The sequence below is a fragment of the Tachyglossus aculeatus genome, chromosome 12 (assembly GCF_015852505.1).
Source record: "Tachyglossus aculeatus isolate mTacAcu1 chromosome 12, mTacAcu1.pri, whole genome shotgun sequence".
In the NCBI taxonomy this organism is placed as follows: Eukaryota; Metazoa; Chordata; class Mammalia; order Monotremata; family Tachyglossidae; genus Tachyglossus; species Tachyglossus aculeatus.
This window is the reverse complement of record NC_052077.1, coordinates 25041741-25063849: the sequence shown is the minus strand read 5'-3', so window position 1 is coordinate 25063849 and position 22109 is coordinate 25041741. Positions and strand designations below refer to the sequence as shown.

The following is a 22109-nucleotide window of genomic DNA, read 5'->3' as shown; positions in this document are numbered from 1 at the left end:
TAAAAGGAGGGAGAATGGATATTTTATTCCCATTACACGGGTGAAGAAAATGAGGCCCAGAGAAATGCTCAGGTCACACAAAAGGGAAATGAAGGGACTGAGTCATTCATTCATTCAATTAATTGTATTTATTGAGCACTTACTGTGTGCAGAGCACTGTACTAAGCGCTTGGGAAGTACAAATTGGAAACATATAGAGACGGTCCCTACTCAACAACGGGCTCACAGTCTAGAACCCAGGTCTCCTGAGTCCCAGACCTATGCTTTTTCCATGGTTGCATTTTTTATTAATATTAATGTCTGTCTCCACCTCTAGACTATAAGTTTGTTATGGGTAGGGAATGTGTCTGCTATTTCTGTTGTACTCTTCCAAATACTTAGTTTAGTGCTCTGCACAGAGTCAGTGCTCAATAAATACTATCGTTTGATTGATGCCCAGATTTCTGTAAAGATTATGGTGCCTTCAATTTAGCATGCAGATAGACTCAGGGCTAACCTCAAAACTGATGCAAAATAGAAATGGATGCATTTAGATTAAGTAAACATCTCAAATTATATTTTAAAAGGAGTTATGAAAAATCCATATACTTTTAAATTATAATAATAATATTAATAATGATATTTGTTAAGCGCTTACTATGTGCAAAGCACTGTTCTAAGCACTGGAGAGGTTACAAGGTGATCAGGTTGTTCCACGGGGGACTCACAGTTTTAGTCCCCATTTTACAGATGAGGTGACTGAGGCCCAGAGAAGTTAAGTGACTTGCCCAAAGTCACACAGCTGACAGTTGGCGGAGCCAGGATTTGAACCCATGACCTCTGACTCCAAAGCCCGTGCTAGTTCCACTGAGCCACGGTGCTTCTCCTACGTTTTTTGCCAAGTACTAGCCTTCATTATTTTTGAAAGTCAATTTAACTTGTATTTTCTAATCTGTTCATACCTGATGTAAAATTAACTATATTTATTAAGCACTTACCGCGAGCAGAGCACTATACTAAGTGCTTGGGAAAGTACAATCTAACGGAGTTGGTAGACATAATCCCCTGCCCTCAAAATCAAAATTTTGAAAGGCACAGCAGCAGGAGAGTCTCGTTTCCATGTCCAAGGCAAAAGGACTGACTGGGCCAACCCAGCAGACCTGCCCCAGAATGTAGCCCAACCTAAGTAGCTTCAGACAGAGTAAATAGTTGGGGCAGTATGAGGGGGGAAGCTAAGTGGAGCATCCCTGATACTTTAACTCTTGTGTGCCTTTTGCCTCAGCTCCTTTGAAGGCAAACAATAATAATAATAATATTAGTGATGGTATTTGTTCAGCATGTGCTATATGCCGAGCACTGTTCTAAGCACTGGGGTAGACACAAGATAATCAGGTTGTCCCGCAGGGGGCTCACACTTTTAATCCCTATTTTACAGATGAGGTAACTGAGGCACAGAGAAGTTAAGCGGCTAGCCCAAGGTCACATAGGAGACGAAGTGGCAAAGCCGGGATTAGAACCCATGTCCTCTGATGCCCAAGCTTGGGCCCTTTCCACTAAGCCATGCTGCTTACGTTCCATAAATAAAGCAGATTAGTAGGAACCCATGGATGTGGGGAGATAGGACAGGTTCTCAAAATAGTCTTAAAAAATTATTTTCAAAATTGTACCACTCCTTTAGGTTAAGTTTCTCTGTTAATCTTCATAGGAACGTACAAGTTTTCTTAAACTAGTGATATGGTGAACCATAAAAGGGAGTAGATATGTCAACGTCAGGTTGGAGTTCAGAGAGGGTAAAGTGTGAAGCCAAAGGAGATTTTTTTGCAGGCAAGGTTGTATTTTGACCCGCACAAAGATTCTTCAGTGAAGCTTTATACTGCATGTCTTGCAGGGATACTGTGATGCATAATGAAATCATATTTGATTTGCCTAAATGTGTTGTTAATCAAGGGTAGGATTGTGACTTCTTTCTTATGACCTTCTCCAGCACTTAGTGGATCTTTAACAAAAGGGTAAACACCTATTGTCTTATTGTTAACAAATAATGCACTACTGTATACAGAAAGAAAAGACTATGTTGGCATAAAATGTCATCTTCCTAAAATTAGGATGCTGTGTCTGGCCAAGGGAATGGGAATCAAACAGTGGACAAACTTGACAAAACACTCTTTAACCCCCGTCACACAGATGATAATAATTGAATTTTTAAAATATTTACAAAGTACCAAGTGCTGGGGTAGATACAAGATAATCGTATCTATCATCGTCTCTGTCCCACATGGAGTTCACAGTTGAAGAGGGACATAGTTATTTTAACCCCAATTTTAGAGATGGGGGAACTGAGGCAGAGAGATGTTGAATGACTTGCCCAAGATCACCCGCCAGCAAATGGTAGAACTGGGAATAGATCCTGAGTCTCTCGATTCCCAGACCTGTGCTTTTTCCATTTAGACCACATTGTCTCAACTCAACATACAAACCTTTCCTTCACTGCTTTGGGCCCACCAATTAGAAAGTAGAACCTTACTGGGGACATTCTAGGCTTAGTTTTATCAATCAATCAGTGGTATCTATTGAGCTCTTACAGTACAGTGCACAGCACTTGGGAAAGTACAATACAGCAGAACTGGTAGACAAAAGCCCCACCCACAAGGAGCTTACAGTCTACAAGGGGAGACAGGCATTAAAATAGATTATGGAGAGGGGAAATAATAGAGTGTAAGAGTACGTACGTAAGTACTGTTCATTTCAGCATTTCCTGTTTAAGAAAGTCAGTGGTTACTGCAGCTTTGTACTGGGTTGGATTGGGATTTGAATCAAGGAAGCATCTGGCCAGGGGACCCAACTGCCAAAACGAGGCCTAGCTGTAATGTGCAAGCTTTTCTCTCTGACGAAAGGGAAAATGGCCAGGCCCAATTCTGCTTCAATCCATTCCCTCTCCTCTCTTTCCTTTCCTCTTATTTTTCTTCTTCCTTCACCCTGTTTTCAGTTACTCTATAGAAGGGCCAAACAACATCAACAGAGCTGACAAAACCCAGTCAACCACGGTGTGGTTTCTAATTGCAATGCCAAGACATGGTTTCTACTTTGCAGACCTCTCAAAAGGAATCTGTTTCATGGCAGCTGTGAAATGGCATACGTCAAAACCCAGGGATTGAAATAAGGTTCTTAAACTGGCATCTGGAGAAGTTTTGAAATGTTTCTCAGAATGGCATTTTCCATCATCTTGTTCTAGAAAATATATTGTGTGGGAAGTCTCTATAGGCCAGACTCTCTTTGGGAAGATTTCTAGAGTTTCATAGGATGGGCACATGGCCTGGAAGATAGAAATGTGTTTAGCAACCAAAATTATTTTAAATTTCCACTATTAATCCCATATTTCCTATTAACTATGGGGCTTAGGTTCAGAAAGAAAAAATATTAATTTTTCCATGTATAATTTGACTGTCTTCCCTCAATCCTCCTAACTCAACACTTGCAACAACTTGTTCCTATTAGCAATTTCAATACAGCTAAACCACATTCTTCCCAGGCCCCAAACTCCTTCATCATAATGAATAGTGCCTTAGATAGGTATTCATTCTTCCAGGATATTTCCTGCCCTCAAATAGTCCTGCTCTGTCCTTCTTTCAGTGGTCCCTAGGATGTCTGAAAGAATAAAAACCCTTTCCTAAAATGATTTAACTTATTCCCAGGCAGAACCTGACTTCTTGGGGGAACAGGGAATCCCTTGGGGATGAAAATGGAATATTCTGCCTCTTTTTACCTAACCAAAATTGGGAAAATCTTTAAAGGGAAGCATTTGATACCATGCTATGCTCAAAGTAAGTACTCAATAAATACCATTGATTCATGAATCAATTTTAATGTGGTACAAATTTATCTTAAATTTGGAATGGATTTCCAAAGCTCTTAAATGGGATGTTCTGCAAAAGAGAATTTGCAGTTTTGTTAACAAAATGCTTTCTGTGGTAAAGATTTAAAAGCTTTTGCTTTGAAGTTTTATGTGTTCTACAACTTTGCAAGAGGAAATCCAGATGACATCATGACAGTTTCTATACATAATATTCATCATATCATCTTTGCTGCCGGCAGACTTTTGCATCCACAGTCTCTAGACTCAGGATTCATACGCACTGCAGCTAGAGTGTCTAGAAAAATCACAGAGAATTTTTGAGAACATATACGGCTAAGTACCCTACATAGTCAATATAGAGCCACTATAAAAATCAGGGGAGAGAAGAAAACAACCAGCTCTGTAACTTTCACCTATGGAGCTGAAAATTTCTTACTGGATTTCTCCAGTGCTTGGGGAAGGCAATGAATAGTTACTGCTGAATCTGGACTAAATGACCTTACTTTCAGGACAAATTACATTGCTTCCAAGAAGAATTTAAATTAGATGCCCTTGTTCAGGATGTCTGTTTAAATGACATGATGCCTTTGGTTAAAGCAGATCACCAAAATAATAATGATAATATTTTATAAGAAATTAAATATAAACCTTATTTAAATATAAACCTTAACGTACGTCACTATCTATGCGCTGTGCTACTCTCATGGGGGTAATCATAGACAAACATGACATATAGGCCTTATGCTGAAAGTCAGGAGAGAATAAATGTTAAACAAGATAAAACATTTATTGCTATAATACATAATAGGAGAATAACTTCTTAAAACTTATGAACTAAAATAACTTTGGATGATTACAATGACTTTGCTTGTGATTACACAATATCTGACCAATAACTATTTACTTCCTGAAAAATGAAAAAAACTTTGTAGAGCAATACTTTGCCTACTTTGGCATATATACTGGTAGATACAGTGAAAAGGTGCATATTACAAATGGTAGAGTTACAAGAGTAAGGGCCATAATTTACTGTGATTTTTTTGGGGGGGCAGCACAATGAAAATTACATTTCAGCAATGACTGACATTCCACCAATGCACAACACTTCAGGTGACTTTATCACTTTGTACAGCACACTAAAACTTTTTGATAAATGGGTACAATATGTTTATAATTATAACGGGTATATCTGAAGTGATTTTTGTGTAACACCAACTGCTACAATAAAGTACCTTTTAGGATGCATCGTTTTAGAACAATTGAGGTGAAATGTTAGCATATACTCTGACATGCAAAGTGGAATTCAAAAGCAGCAGGTGACTTAGCTACTGAACTTTTAATACTACTTTTCAGGTTTCTGCAATTCTAAAGTGCTTTCATAGGCTTCACTCAATCTCATTAGATATATTTTTAAAAATCAACATATCTAAAACATGGCTTCACCAGTGGATGAACCCACAATTTAGTCTATTCCCGATGCCTTGCCCAGAAAGTTAGCATTGCCATCTTCGATGTCTCCCTTTTGGAACCAAGCTTTTGAATTTGTTTCTTGATGGTAAGCATCCAGAAAGTGACAAATTCCAGGGATTTCACTGGGGAAGTTTGGCGGTAGGTCCTCTCTCGAACGGGGAGTAAACACAAAACCAGGGTATTCTTTCAGTAACCTAAAAGAAAATTAAAATTGTCATTCCATTTAACATTTAAAAATGTACAAAGAGTCCTTCCCAACTCAGAGAGCCCAATAGAATCATATGAAGGAAGAAGAATCAAGGAAGATGGCATGCATGAATGCAGTTGACATATATATATATAAGATATATATATATATATATATATATATATATATATATATATGCATAAGACTAAGTCTAGTATAGAGACCGTAAACCAGACCAGAGGAATTCCTGTTAAGCATATTAAGAAGATTCCTGTTTGTCCCTTTCCTGTCTTGTACCCTTTGCACTTTTTGTTTTCCTCTCCTAGAGTCCTAAAATCGTGCTTATTTGTAAACTGCACAATCCTCTCCAGTCCCCTCTTTTGCCACTCAGCATCACTTGCATCTCTCAGGAATCTGACCCACTGTGGCTCCCTTCCTGCCAAAAATCACTCACAACCCAACTCCATCTCTCTCCAGCCTCCCTCCGTCTCTGTCCCTGACAACTCCCACCACAATATCCAGTCCCCCAATCTGCTGTAAGCTCCCCATATTTTCATAAAATAGTAATTGAACAGAGATGGCTAAAATTTCAAGCAGAATGTGCCCCCTTTCTATGTGAGAATTGGAACAAAGAATTCGGGGGAGATTTAAGCAGAGATGGATATGAAGTTGACATTTGACATACACTGTGTTTTACTGTATTTCCGGGTGGCAGGAGATAATTTTATTTTTAGCCAATAGACGATATGTTCGAATTACAGTTTCCATTCTGAATCTACATGCTGAAGCTGAATTCAATTTAAGGCTATTCAGAAGCTGTTTGGAATTAGGCAGTGGGTCAGATTTTTACAACGATCTTGTGCCAGAATTCAGCTTTCAACTAAAATGATACCAAGAGAAATTTGTTGAGAAATATTTACTTTTAATAATATCCTAACATGTTTTATACAAACGTCTATTTGTGTCTGCCATTTATTTGCGTTTCTGGATTAGAAACAAAATTGTATTCCTATATCTTTAAATCAATTTTCAAATTATTTGTTTACAAAGCCCAGATTCTTGATGGAAATTCCAAGCTGCCTTCTAAATTTTATTTTTGTGAAAAATGCAGTTTGCAGTTAAGGATTAAGATGTTACTAAAGACTTTTCAAATTCAATTATTTACAGTTAACAATGAAATCTGTTGTTCTATCCATATCCCTGGTGATTTAGTATGATTCTTTCCCACAGAAAAGGAACAGGAAGTGAGGAATAGTTTTCAGTTAGTCAATAAAATGGAAGACAACATTCTTGTCTAGCTCTAAGGTATGAAAGGTTCATTTAGCACATGTATCCAAGTTCAATTTAGAGCAAAACACAAGTCCAGTATTAGCTTCTCCCCAAAATGCAGAAAAATGCAGAATTGTTTCCCAAAATGCTGATGTACCACTCGTATGTATTACTGAAGTTAGAGTACTGATATCATTTACTTGGCTTTTTCTCTCTGTCATATAAATGGTCAGAAAAGATGGGGAGAACAAGTGAACAGTGCTGAGAAAATGACTGGGCTTCCCAACAAGATTTTGGGTACTTCACACAACACTCAGTACCTGTATGTTGTTGGACTGACATTAATTTTCCGTGGCACACTGCAAGACTCAAATTTGTTAGCCAGGGTTACATTGTTTCCAAAGAGACAATAACGAGGCATTTTCACTCCAACAACTCCAGCGAAGACAGAACCAGAATGCAGGCCAATTCGCATCTGAAAGTCAGAGAGAAAAGACAATGTTCTTGCTCACTGTAATGACAGTTCTCCTTGCTTTTGATGGCCCATTCAAATATAATGGTCAAAACCACCTTTGCCATGAGCCATTCTGAGCACACGACTCTCTCCTTCCAAACTGATTTCTTGACAGCCAGGTCTTTTACTGCCTCTCCTTCCATGCTGAACCCCATATGAATTGTTGACCCATTTCTGCCTTTTAATTTGGATATTTTTCTATACTTATCCCTCTCCCCCCTCTTTTTCTCTGCCTCATCCTTTTGCGCCACCTTTGCTGCAGCTCTTTTAAACATCTATCTCCCATGGTTCCCTGGCACCTTGCCTTCCTGTTAAATATTTTTTAAAAAACTGTTTAGGACAGGTTTGGGTTTTGGCATTGGGGGGCAAGTAAAGTTAGAGAGGATGTGCAGGGGAGCCATGGAGACAGGAGAGACATGGGTTTTGGAGATAGGGAGCATGAGGAACAGGTGCATAAGGGAACTGGGGGGAATGGACATTTAAATGAGCTCCGGCGATGGCAGAGCAAGTTGGGATAGTGGAGTAGGGAAGGACTGGAGCCCCATTGAGTTGCTTTGTTCTCTCTGCCAGCTCTAAAGTTAACTGGGTGCTTTTTGCACCCGCAATGGATCTAGGGCTTAGGCGGAGACATCTCTCACCTCTAGCAGGCTCCACTCTCTAAATCCCTTGGGCACTCACAAGGCTGCGGTGCCATAACGGAGAAATTTTTCTCTACTACCCAGCTCTGGGACTAACTAGAATTCTTTTTCAGGCCCTCTCACCCATCATTTGGTTCCCAGGGATATTTTATGCCCAACAAACACTCTGTTTCTCCCCTTGCTGCTGCTTCTCTTGTCCTCCACTCCTCTTTCTCTGTAAGAGCGAGCTTGTATTTGTGGGAAGAGTAATAATTGGATGAGAAAAAAGTGTGAGGGGTAAAAAGGGACAGGAGAGAGGAGCTTAAACTGTAATTCAATATGGGCAGCGAATGTGTCTGCTAATTCTCTTGTACTCTCCCAAGTGCTTATAACAGTGCTCTAAACATAGTAAGCGCTCAATAGATGCCATTGATTTATTGATCTTCTACAAGCTTCTTCTACGTGTCCCTCAGCTGCAGCCTTTGCTTTGGCCCTCAGTCTCTGAAGCTCGGTCACGAATGGCTCCTATGATCAGTAAATATACTTGGCCTTGCCTGCTGATCTGCAGATTCTACAGAGCTGCATATGCAGTCAGTTACCTTGAAACTGAAAAATTCTATGAGTCCCAAAGTCACAAACTGTCATACACAAATGTTTCAGAGTTGCATAATGGGGAGAAGAAGACATTAGCCATAAGTCTCCAACAATCAAAAAAATATTGTTAAAGCCACATAAGGTTTAAGAAACGAGGAGTCCACAGAGGCTACTGTTGATGATAGGACATATCATGTTTAGACATTCCTTATTCTTAAAAATAGAAAGAGAAAAAATAGCTATTCCCATAAAAGGAAATTATAGAAATTAAGGCTGGAATGTTAGGCAGACAGATCTCTTCCCCGGAATTCTGACATTCTTGTGTTTTATGGGGTTTGTCACAAATAGGCAGTTGTAAACACTCAGCAGAGTTCACAGAAGGATTAGTCACAGGGTACTCATTAAAGCGAGTGGGAGTCACCAGCTTAAATTCCTACATATTACAGCTGATTACAGTATTTACCATTTTACTGGTCTGGGTCTTTCTGACACGCCATATAGCCTGGAAGGCTTCCACATTTCTGGGAACAGGAGCAAAGGCACTAAGAGAGCTGTTCCTAAACACAAATTCTTTTAAATTTCTTTCACGGAAATGAATAACAGCTTTACTGCAAGTGAACCAAAGAAAGATAACTTGTATATGTGTGGCTACCAAGCTGACATTCAAATTCTTGACCTTATCCGAATATCTCTAACCAAATCTAATTCTTTCCCTCAGTGGTTAAACGCCATTCATTAGAATTAGCTACAGATAGCATTTTTGGGGTGATGAAATAGTAACTATTCGATTCCCCCAAGATATAACAGTTAAAACTTCATCCTCAAAGCAACCAATTCATTTGCCTGACCTTGATAGGTTCTCCATGGGGAGACATCACTTCGTCTGATAGCTCCATCATCTTCAGAGCCATAAGGGCTATTTGAACAGCATGAGTCTCACTTTCTTTATGTAAACCTCCAGCTACACAATACGCATCTCCAATCGTCTCCACCTAAACACATAAATTAGTTTCATAATAAAATATCCAGGTAAAGAAATCAAGAGAAGAATCAGACTAAACATGAAATAAGTGATTCCAGGACACTAAATGCCATTAATAAACAAAAGTCAGCATAGCCTTAGGCAGTGTTTTTCAAAGGTTTTAGTCCAAGAATAGTTTTGGCAGGACAGATTTCCCGAAGGTCATCTCTTTTGGGTAGGTGGAGGGAAGGGGGTGGGGGGGTGGAGAGAGAGAGAGAGAGTGAGAGTGAGAGAGAGAGAGAGAGAGAGAGAGAGAGAGAGAGAGAGAGAGAGAGAGAGAGAGACTATGCACATGTGTGCAGGCACCATTTCCAAATACCTTCACCTCCAGTAAGGTGACCAGAAATTGAATTGCCCAAGGCATGATGCAGACTGGGCCAATGAAGTGGGGGGTTGAGGTGGGGGGAAGGGGAGAGAAGACTGAAAGGAATGGGCAACTGACAAAAGAGAGGGAAGGAAAAGGAAGAGAAGGAAAAGAAAGAGGAAAAATGGAAAAGAAGCAAAGGCAGGAAGTAGAAGGAAGGAAAAGTGGGATGGGCCAGAAGGAGAGAGAAGTTGTAGGGGAAGGGGTAAAGTAGTAAAATAGAAAATGGCAGAGGGAGATATGGGGAGGGAGACCAAGGAACAGGAGGGAGAACCTAACTGCCTGGACTACCATGTCCGTCTAGCAGTCCTAGTGGTGACTAGCCAAAATTAGGCCGATTTAGCTTCTGCCAAGGTTGTGATGGTAATACTGGTAGCAGCCCCAGCCAATGAATGGTATCAATCAATGCACAACAACTTACTAAGCATTTGGGAGAGTACAACAGTGCTGGTGGGCATGTTCCCTGCCCACAAGGAGATTAAAGTCTAGAAGGGGCCATATCACCAGGTGAGCCATTGTGACTACACCCCACCTCTCCTGGGATTTCAGAACCAACCAATTCATCCTCAGCAGCGGCCAGTACCACTGCCACTGCTATCAACCGGACAAAGCCTAGGCAGCCTGAGCGGCTTCCTTGGCTGGGACCGTGCCTGGAAAGGATCTTCTTGAGTGAGTGGGAAACTCCTATTCAAGCATGATTTCTGAGACCCTTAGTGGGTCCCACTTTAGGCTATCTGGATGGCAGGAGAAAACCCAGAAAAATCATAGGCAACCAGCTTAATGTGGGAAGTCGGTCACTATGTAACCAGTGGTTGAGGGAGGAAGAGGAAGGGAAATTGTGTTGGCACCAGCTCCCAGATGCTTTCCCAAGAATATCACTCTTTTAATAGGAATGTGCAGCAATAAACCTGCCCCTACAGGGAGAGAATTCCCAAGGAAGAGGATAAGAACAAAACAGAATCCCATCTGCCAAGGTTAAATATGCAGGAGCTCTAGCAGAAGGTGATGTGGGGCTACAGAGGCCCTGTGGGTTCCCCATAGACCATGCTGAGAGAAATAATGACTGACTAATGAATACAGCACTGAACTAGAAGAGAGGAGATCTGGCTCCTAATTCAGGCACTGACTCAGTATGTGGCCTCTGGCATGTCCCAATCTCTAAGACTCAGCTTCTCCACTTAAATGTGGGTATTTGAAAGATAAATGAGGCAGGCTTGCTGAAGACAGATTTAAGCAAAAAAGCCAATCCCTGGTAGAGGTGTTTTTGCCCTCACAAATACAGCTTGGCTGCCCAAATTAAAAGGGATTATGTAAAATGTGTAATTATTTTGTTGATTTTAATGCCTGATGAAAAAAAAATAAGAAAACACATGCATTTTTAAAGCCCCTGAAGAAAAATGGGGCTTTCCTGAGCACGCTTTAACTTAAATACATCCTCTCCTTTGGATCCCATCTATCTATTTTACTGTGCTATAAAATGTTAGCAGTATGTTTAGTGAAGCAACTAACTGCAGTTAAAAGTCCACCACAAAACTCTCCAGACAATACAATTCCTAACTTTCATGGCTATAGAGGATAACAACTATTCCTCACATTGCACACACACACAGAGTGTGTGAAAACAATTCTTTGCAGACCCTGTAGAAATCTTATTTAAAAAATTCACCTTCCTCATCTCCTCCCACCCCCCCCACCCCCCACCCTTTGCCTTTCATCTCACTCCCAGTGGACAATGTGGCAATACCCTAAACAAAACAATAACATCCTGCTCCAGTAAAAACTCTAGAGATATTTCTGGCACTTTATTTCCCCTAACTGCCCTCCCCTCTGCATAGACTATGAATTTGGCTGTGTACCTTTTAAGCACTTGGATACTCAACCCAGCCCCACAGTCCATCTCCAGCTCTGATCTCTCTCCCCCTCTGCAGTCTCGTATTTCCTCTTGCCTTCAAGACATCTCTACTTGGATGTCCTTCCATCATCTCAAACTTAACGTGTTTAAAACAGAACTTCTTATCTTCCTACCTAAACCCTGTCCTCCCCTTGACTTTCCCTTCACTGTAGATGGCACTACCATCCTTCCCATCTCATAAGCCTGTAACCTTGGCATTATCCTTGACTCCTCTCTCTCATTCAACCCACATATTCAATCGGTCACTAAATTCTGCCAGTTCCACCTTCACAACATCGCTAAAATCTGCCCTTTCTTCTCTAAGCATATTGCTACCACATTAATCCAAGTACTTATCCTATCTTGCCTTGATTATTATATCAGCCTCCTTGCTGACCTCTGTGCCTCCTGTCTCTCCCCACTCTGATCCATACTTCATTCTGCTGCCAAAATCATTTTCCTACAAAAACGTTCAGACCATGTTTCTCCACTCCTCACGAACTCCAGCAGTTGCCTATCCACCTCCGCATCAAACAAAAACTCCTCAATATTGGCTTTATAGCACTCAATCACCTTGCCCCATCATACCTCACCTCTCTACTCGTCTACTATAATGCAATCCGCATACTTAACTCCTCTAATGCTAACCTCACTGTACCCTGATCTCATTTATCTCACCATTGACCTCTTGCCCTCTGGCCTGGAATGCCCTCCCTCCTCATATCCAAGAGACAATTACTCTCCCCGGCCTCAAAGCCTTATTGAAGGCAATTCTCCTCCAAGTCTTCCCTGATTAAGCCCTCCTTTCCTCTTCTCCTACTCCCTTCTGCATCACCCTTACTTGTGCCCTTTATTCATCCCCCCTCCCAGCCCCACAGCACTTAAGTACACATACGTAATTTATTTACTTATTTATGTATTCATATCAATGTCTGTCTCTGCCTCTAGACTGTAAGTTCGTTGTGGGCAGGGACTGTGTCTGTTTATGTTATATTGTACTCTGCCAAACGCTTAGTACAGTGCTTTGCACACAGTAAGTGCTCAATAAATGACTGACTGAATGAATGAAGCAAATATTCTTAAACTCTGCTTCCTTTATCCCTAATCTATTTTAATGTCTTTGTCCCCCTGTAGGATGTAAGCTCCTTGTGGGCAAGGATCACATCTGCCATCTCTGTTAATCTGTAAGCACTAAATAAATATCACTGGCCCAGTGAAGCATCACTCTGATCAGTGTAGCATATAACCCCTTCCACTTTGTTACACATATAGCCAAACCATCCAGGAGAAGCTGTACATTTCCATTTTGTCATGAAGCAAACCAAGATCCTTTTAGAGAATTATGGTCTAGGGAAAAATAATTTTCCAAGCTACTTGTGACTGCATGGGGGACAGTCATCGGGTTTTTTAAAAAATGGTATTTGTTAAGCACTTGCTATGTGTCAAATTCTGTTGTAAGTGCTTGAATAGATATGAGTTCATTAGGTTGGACCCAGTCCCTGTCCTACACGGGGCTCACCATCTAAGGAGGGAAAACAAGAAAACAGTCACAGAGAAGTTAAGTGACTTGCCCATGTCACACAGCGAGAATTTGGCATAGCCGGGACTTGAATCCAAGTCCTCTGACTCTCCGAGAATGCTATTTTCACAAATTCATTCCCCTTACCTTGTAGACATCCAACTCTCCGCACTGGTAATCAAACAGAGTATACAGTTCATTGAGCATGGTGATAACCTGCATAGGTGAGCACTGGGAACAGATTGCAGTGAATCCTACAATGTCAGAGAAAAGCATTGTGACATTATTAAATTTCTTGGCTTGCACAACTTGTCCCTGCCAGAGCTGCTGAGCAACCTCGCCAGGAAATATAGAGCACAAAAGATCTACCGTCTTCTTCTTTTCCTCTTCGAGTGCTTGGTGAGCCTTCTCTAGGGTGGCTTTAAGTTTTCCTAACCTCTTCTTTAGTCCATCTTGAGCTCGGGCCTGTTCTCCTATCAAGACCACATCCCTCAGTGCATTATGAATTGGAATATCTGAAAGGTAGAGACCTCGGCCGGTAAAATCATCCAATCTATCAACACAGGGTGATCCTAAGAACAAGATGGTGCCAGATTCAATGATGTAGATCATTTGGCCTTTGAGATCCATGACCTGAAAAGCAAAGATGATGGTCAGTCCGAACTTTCAGAGCATTTCAACCAAGGGCAAGAAGAAATTGCTATAGATCATTTGGGCCTCTGAAAAGCAGAAACTCTTTGAGAAGCAGTGTGGCCTAATGGAAAGAGCAGGAAATCTGGGTTCTACCCCCTGTTTCACTACTTCTCTGCTGTGTGATCTTGGGCAATCACTTAACTTCTCTGTGCCTCAATTTTTCTCATCTCATCCCTCCCACTTTGGCTGTGGGCAACATGTGGGACAGGGACTGAGTCTGTCATGGTATCTTGTAACTTCAAACAGTACTTAACACACAGTAAAAACTTAAATAGCACAAGTATTTTGAAAAAGAGGTGCAGTTGCCTTTCTGCAGCAGAAGCACCATGTTCATTTTGTAATAGCTTGTAAACACTTGGAGACATTACACCATGGGAGTGATCTGTAAACTGAAGTGAGGGTTCCTAAACCAATTACATCTCTGCCAAGGTCCAAGTACCCCTGAAATATATACATGGTAGTTCCCTCCCTGTAAACTGACAGCACCCCTGAATCTGTCCACAAGTGGCACTATCAACTATTTATTTTGCTATCTCCCCCTCTAGAGTGCAAACTCCTTGTGGGCAGGGAACATGTCTACCAACTTTGTTATACTGCACTCTCCCAAGGGCTCAGTACAGTGCTCTGCACACATTAAGCACTCAAAAACTACAATTGATTGATGGATTACCTGCCTGACTGACTCCCTAGCTGTTACTCCTAAGCTAGTGCTGACCATTGCACCATGTCTTTTTTTATGGTATTTGTTAAGCGCTTACTATGTGCCAAGCACTGTTCTAAGATACAATGGACAAGGTGAAGTGCTAGTGATGCCAAAGCTGTAAGGTTGGATGGGGGTCGGGAAGGGTGGGAATTTAAGTGCAACAATGGAAGTTGTCCCTCCCTTACCAAGTCAATTATACCTCACTGATTTAAAACATCTGAAGACAATCTAATGTGTCTCCAGCCACTGACTGGGGATGGGGTTAATTCTGGATGATGCAGGGCAATTTCAGGAAAGTGGGGTAAAGAAAGCCTGCTATTTGGTAGCGGGGCCAACAAAGCCATTGATGGGGATGAGGTGCTTTCCAAGCACAGGTTTGAAGCTGAGATTCCCATCAAACTGTTATTTAATATCTAAGATAGGGTCTGGATAGAAGCGGGCCTTAAAAATCACTCAACAGGACAATGTTGTCAACCTAAAAAGGGTGGTTACCTTAGCGTTTGTTATTAAAAGAAACTGTTCAGGGAGGTTCCCTGAATTGCTATCTTCAAAGTGTGTTGTTTCACGAACAATTCAACGAATTAACACAAAACTGTTAAGTCTTGTCTCCTTGGGTTGAGGAGCAATTCATGAATCTGAGCTAGTAACTATTTGCCCTGAAGGATTTCTACATGGACTGTCTCAGTTGGTTTACACCATCAGGAAAAGTTAGAGGCCTCAGGTGCTAAGGAGTATGTATTTCTAGGGTTATGGTTAAAGTTACTTAGTAGATGATCTGTCACAGAACCTAATTAAGTCACAAAGCAATGTGACTTTTATTTTATAGAGTTTAAGTTGTCTGGGATTGAACATTCACTGAATTGCATCATTTCTAAATTATTTTTTGAAATGCAGATCAAATAATAATTCTAATAATCATGGGTAGGTGAGTATATTAAGCTGTTTCAGGCCAGTTTTTAACAACATGAGAGTAACCAAATTACAATTAATTTGTCTTCCTGTTAGTTTCCTCAGCAGCACATAAAAACCACTGAGGTATCCAGTCACCATTATAAATTGCTTTGGAATGGGATTGAATAAAATGAGCTGCACAGATTTGTAGATACATCCACTATCTGCTTTTTATAAAGGTATTAATTTATAAGGCGCTTCAGTCTATAGGACTCTTTGCCAGTATCTTCTACCAGCCCAACAATCCACTGCTTCAAATCAAACCTCTTTTAAGAATCAAATTTTACTGTGACTTTGCAGTGCTACTTAAGGCAATTTTGTCTGACCTTACATAAGGCACACGTTAAGCCTCTACGAAACCCTGAAATACTGGCAACCAGTATCCACTTCCCTATGAATGGAGATTTCAATAATATGCTTATTCACCATTGACTGGACCATTCTGATTTTTTCCTTATTCTGCATCTAAATTTTCATATCCAACATAAATACATTTTATTGCCTCATAAAATGGATTTGAATATACAGTACCTCAATATTACAAGCTAACAGTAAACTAGTTGGTGATGTTAGGCAGATCATCATCATCAATGGTATTAAGTGCTTACTGTGTACAGGGAACTGTACTAAGTGCTTGGGAAAGTACAACAGAATTGGTAGTTATGTTCCCTGCCCACACCTATTACTGTGGTAAAGAATACCATGGCAAAGAAATTCTCTCTGTACACCATTTCCTCAAGAAAGTTCTTTTTCTACAGTCTTTAGAAAATCACCCTAAGTGATTTTTGTTTTGCTCGTATCTTCCCAGAAAAGCCAGTAGCTACAAATAAATGATCAAGTTGCATCTGTTCTTACCCTTGAAGATTTCTTCACAGAGTTGTCCCATCTCCTCACCCTTATGACAAATTGCATGTTCAACATAGTCATAATTCCACTAAATGAGTAGTTAATTTTAGGCATTAGAATTTCAAAGTTTTCTTCAAAATTTGGCTTTCCTTGGAAATCTCTCCTATTTAACAGCCTCCGTATGCCATTGCCAAATTGCAAAACAGCCATATCTTTGTCGAACATGAAATGGAATGGAAATGTCTTACAAAAGAGAGATGCGGGGATCACCAGGGAGGACTGTGGCTTACAAGGGGAGATAGAAGGCTTTGTGCTTTTGACCTGAACAGAGTATAACAAATAGGGCTGGTTAACAAATTCACTGCAGTCATTGCGGTAGCAGGGAGGCAGAAGTTTCACTTCCACCTCAGTTTCATACAGTGTGTGAGCTGCTGCTTTAATGATGCCAGGGAAAATCAGAGTCGTTATTTTCTTGGGAAAAAAGTAGTAAACATTCAGGAAGTCTTGATCCTTCTCCAGACATAGTATTGAAGCTTCTTCAACACGGCCCCTTTTCTCTGCCTCTTGGCAGTGACCACTCTGCTTTAGAAGGGTGCTGAAGCTGTTTAGGAAATCCTTAAGGGTCCCTCCAACAACACCTAAGATGTGTTCATCTTCTTCATAACAGATCTTGAAAAGTTCTTCACCGAGCGATGCTTTGAGAATATCCACTGGAACACCTGGAAGTATATGGTAACTTTTGGGTCATACCAATATTGTCATCCAATGCTGGTTTTAGCAACATTGTGGCTTTGAACTACTATTTAATCTAAGTGGAGAAATTTTTTTATCTAGGATCGGGTAGCAAAACAAAAGGTTCACCTGGCGTTATATCTAGGTCATCTACACACGTTGGAATTCCGCCAAGGTCAGAAACTGTGACAAGGGGGAAGGATGGCCAGCCTAGTGTCAAACCTCTCAGAAAGGACAGTTACCCTTAAGTCTTACCCCGTCCAACTTTTTAATTATTTGTTAAGTGGTATTTGTTAAGTGCTTCCTATGTGCCAGCACTATACTTAGAACTGGCGTGGGAACAAGCAAATCGGGCTGAACAGAGTCCATGTCCCACATGGGGCTCACAGAGCATTTTAGAGATGAGGTAACTAAGTCACAGAGAAGTGACCTGCCCAGGGTCACACAGTGGAACAGTGGCAGAGCCAGGATTAGAACCCAGGTCCTTCTGACTCCCAGGCAAAGCTCTATCCACTAGGCAACACCACTTCTTCCAATTTATCTAGTGGCAACATACCGGGGAAAAGTGGGAATATACAACAAATAGAACTCATTATAGATTGGAAGAAAGTATTAAACGCTTTATATTAGTTGGAAACAATCATGAAATATATATATATAAATATCAAACTGGAAGATGACTATTGACTGCTGATTCTTCTCTTCCCAAAGGCTTGATAGCCTTTATCAATACTTTTACCTGCAGCACTCGCTTCATCTGTAAGTATTTTTTCAAAATCTTCTTTTTCCAAAGACTTTCTATAAGGATTATAACATTTTGGATTAGAAACAGCAGAAAGGATAGGAAAGCTTAGTAAAAAATCATAGCTCCATATAAAAGAGTAAAGAAAATAAAATGAAATTACTTTTTTTCTATTTGCTTGATTTTTTTCTGAAACAAATCCACGTCTTCTTTGTTTCAGTAATGAATCCTCATAAAGCATATTTTACTCTCTAGGCTTGTACCAAATTAGATTACCAAATCTAGCTCTTGAACTGAAAGTTCCTCAGAGGTTACCACCACCCCTACTTCTTCCTTCTTCTGCACTTCCCAAGAGCCTAGTGCAGTGCACTGCACCAAGTTAGCATTCAAAAAATTCAACTATTAACTACCACTAGTACTAAAAACAGTAGTGTTTTCCCATAAAGGAAAAAGGGTTATGTAAACATAAAAGTATTATTATTTAATTCCCACATTCAGATAGACTAGAAATTAAAACCAGATTAACCAATGCAAGCCTGTTCTTCTTTTGTAATATCTCTTCAAATTTGCCTGTTCTATCATCTAGATAACTTCTACTTTTCTTCAGGAGAAATGTTTCCAGCATCCCTTGCCTTGGCTGGACAAATTCTTTACACAGTCACCCATGTCTGTTTTAGTTTGCATACCAAATAAAACACTTTATTTGTCTTGAAAGGGTCTGAAACCTGATCCCACTTTTACTAAGTAAAACTGTTCATAGTTTACAAAGTTTTGCTTTACAAGATCTTTCCTCAAAGTGCCACTCAAGTGTAAGGTGAGCAATGAACATTAAAGTTTGCAGGAGGTTCTTCCCATTACCACATTTACAGAATTCCTAATGACTTTTACAGCTCTTCAAAAGCTTAAATAGATATAGAGTATATGGTGCTTTACTTTTCTTCAAGTAGGTAGTGAAGTTCAAGTTAAAAACAATTTAACTCCAATTCCTGTTCCATACTTTATAAATTAAACTTACTGGGACTTCAGGAAATGTTGAAATTAAATAGTATGGATGAGAGATTTGTAAATATGGCTATTTAAACCTTTTTTGAAGCATTTCAGATGGGACTAACAGTGAGAAAGTCTTTAATGACAAATTGAAAGGGGAAATAGTAAAGATCAGTGAAGGAACTGTCATGTAGAACTGCCTTACGGACTTGGACTGTCATATATCTGATTATCACATTACTGATGATCTGTGGGCAGGGAATGTCACTGTTTATTGTTGTATTGTACTTTCCCAAGCACTCAGTACAGTGTTTTGCACAAAATAAGTGCTTAATAAATTTGAATGAATGAATGAATGACACAACTTTACATACAAGTACGTCTAGAGGGCATGGTTTATGAAACACAAGGTTCAAATAGGGTCTAGTTGTTCATTCATGTTTGTAAATCACTTAACTTACCTGTTTTCTTTAATTTTATGCCTTGCCAGTGTCCTCTGAAGTGCAAGAAACAACCTTTCAAACTGGAGATCAAAAAGAATTTAATTAAAAAAAGCTATTTCAAGTGAATTCAAATGATTATATACACTCAACTGAGCATATAACTCAAACCAAAAGTCTTTTAAAGTGAAACAAATACAGTATTTATGCTTTAATGAATTCAATGTTCTTCTGAGAAATAATTACTCCTCTTCAGTGGATTCCATATCATGAACTTGAATGTTGAAGCTTGTTGAGGTAATGCAACCAATTCCACTCTGAGAGGACTCATCACCTCTCCCAAAGCAGAGCCAAACCACTTCAGCATTAAGAGATAAAGCTATCAGTAATATTTATTGAATCCTTACTGGACACTACTTGGTGAAGTCACCTTTATTTCTGAGTTAGAATCAAATTCATGTCTTTTTCAATCCCACAGAACTGCTCTCCCAAGCACTTAGTACAGTGCTTGGCACATAGTAAATGCTCAATAAATATGAATGATTGATCGAAGTTTAAATTAAACTCATTTTTAATTATCACTGATTTTAATTATAATTGATATTCACAAAACTGAACCATGCCTAATGTAACATCATTTTAAAAAGAAAATGGGTAGTCACCAGAAACTTTTCCTACAAAAGGCAATATTCTATACCTTGAAATTTCCTGCTTATCACAGGTATGAATTGGGAGTCTTTCATTCTACTTATTAAATATTTGTACTTCAACTCAGAAATGTTGCTATCATACTCACTGAAATGGAGTCACTTACCTCAGGGAAGATCAGTTTGCAAATGCCCTCTGCTAAAGTGTGCAAATACACTCGACTTCTACTGGTTTTTCTTTGAGGAAGATTTCCCTGGACCTTCTTCTCATGAACTTCCCTGCAAATGGGCAAAGCCGCACTACAAATATCCGACCCTTCTGCACATTCCTCTTCCCGCTCTTCAGAAACCTGACTCTGTGTCAGTAAGGAGAAAGGGCACTCTCCAGTGATTTTCAGATCTTTCAGTTTAGTGCAGAACATATTGCTTGCAATATCCAGAGACGGCAAAGCTGCTGTTTGCGTTTTGTCCCACTTTCTTCTTAGTTGAAGAAAACAACTGCAGAAAGATGAAGGCAGTGATGGTGGTAACCTAGCTGCAACACAAAGTCAGCCCAGGAACAGATGTGCTTTTACACCTTTATAAAAAAGAGGGAAGAGATGTGTGAGCGATATAGTCTACAACTATATTCACTATCAAGTTCAGTGTACTGTTAACACTCATAGCGATCTTGAATGAGGTTCCACCCAGCTGTGATGCTATGACTAGAAATAATGTCTAGTAGTAATAAGCACCCCCCACTCCCACCCTGCCTCCCACCCCCCTGACGCATCAGCATAGAATCCGCTTCAAAATCCCTGCTTCATGATATCCCAGTTTGCCTTCCGTGGACAACTTTCAGAAAATGGCAGCTCAGAGTTGCCATCTACAACTGCCTTGGGGAATACTTGTCCCCGCCACAGTCTGTCCTTGAGGATGAAACTAATGGAATTCTGCCTTTCTTGGAATTAGGTAATAATAATAATAATAATAATAATAATAATAATAATGTTGGTATTTGTTAAGTGCTTACTATGTGCAAAGCACTGTTCTAAGTGCTGGGGTAGATACAAGGTAATCAGATTGTCCCACGTGGGGCTCACAGTCTTCATCCCCATTTTACAGATGAGGGAACTGAGGCCCAGAGAAGTGAAGTGACTTGCCCAAAGTCACACAGCTGACAAGTGGCAGAGCTGGGATTTAAACCCATGACCTCTGACTCCAAAGCCCGGGCTCTTTCCACTGAGCCACGCTGCTTCCCCCAATTAGATGTCCCCAGCAGCACTCTGAATGTCAGGCTTCAGTGACAGCTGTTTTGATTAACCAACCAATGAAAACTATCTGGATTACGGTTTGGCAAATAATGGACTGGAGTTTAATAGGTCTTATATGGGCACACCTTGCCCACTAGCATAGAAGAGGGAAGGAAGTATTTGGTTGGAGAGGTACTATGAAGTGGGAACCAGTTAAAGGAGGGAGGCTCCCCAACTAGATTGTAAATTCCTTGAGGGCAGGGGTCATGTCTACTAAGTCTTTTGTATTGTACTCTTCCAAGGGCTTAGTATAGTGCTTTGCACACAGCAGGCCCTCAATAAATACTAGTGATTGACTAAACGATGATCCTTTTGATATACTTCCCCTGGGCCTTTCTCCCATCCCTAAAGTCAATCTCAGTCATGATTTCCTTCTGGAAAGCCCAACAGACTTTATTAGTTAGAAATAAATTGCTAATTAACTAATCAATCATTCATATTTACTGAGCATTCCCTGTGTGCGGAGCCAAGTGCCAAAGTGTTATAAACACAAAAATCCTAAGTGTGTTCCAATTTACTCTACCCTTACATGACCCCTTATATCTAACATCAGACTTCCTTCAAAATATGGTGGAAGGATGAAAACTATGACAACTCCCTAAATCGTAATAACAAAAACAAGTGCATTTCACTCAAAATGCTTCCTGTTTCCCCTCATTAAGAGGTCTCTTTTATAGTGAATGTTTTAACTCTCCCGGTGATGTGTGCAACTGCTGCATCAGTAACCTGGCCTCCTGCTTGCTGTTGCTGTTACAAAGTAAGCAGCTACTAGGGAGTCATGAAAGCAAATGAGACTCA

The 22109-nt window shown here is 40.2% G+C and overlaps 1 protein-coding gene across 3 annotated transcripts in view; it reads right to left on the bottom strand.

Moving 5' to 3' along the window:
- Positions 1–2642: 2642 nt before the first annotated feature.
- The window catches only part of GUCY1A1 (guanylate cyclase 1 soluble subunit alpha 1), a 37428-nt gene continuing 17961 nt past the window's right edge, over positions 2643–22109 (bottom strand). For all 3 annotated transcript variants that reach the window (XM_038755101.1, XM_038755100.1, XM_038755102.1), the window contains exons 2-9: positions 20187–20596; positions 19394–19455; positions 17943–18001; positions 16481–17190; positions 13426–13911; positions 9332–9475; positions 7079–7233; positions 2643–5496 (exon numbers count right to left, since the gene is read on the bottom strand). In XM_038755101.1, the coding sequence (XP_038611029.1) occupies positions 5295–5496; positions 7079–7233; positions 9332–9475; positions 13426–13911; positions 16481–17190; positions 17943–18001; positions 19394–19455; positions 20187–20441 (2073 nt within the window). In that variant the 5' untranslated portion in view covers positions 20442–20596 and the 3' untranslated portion in view covers positions 2643–5294. The remainder of the gene's footprint in view (positions 5497–7078; positions 7234–9331; positions 9476–13425; positions 13912–16480; positions 17191–17942; positions 18002–19393; positions 19456–20186; positions 20597–22109) is intronic.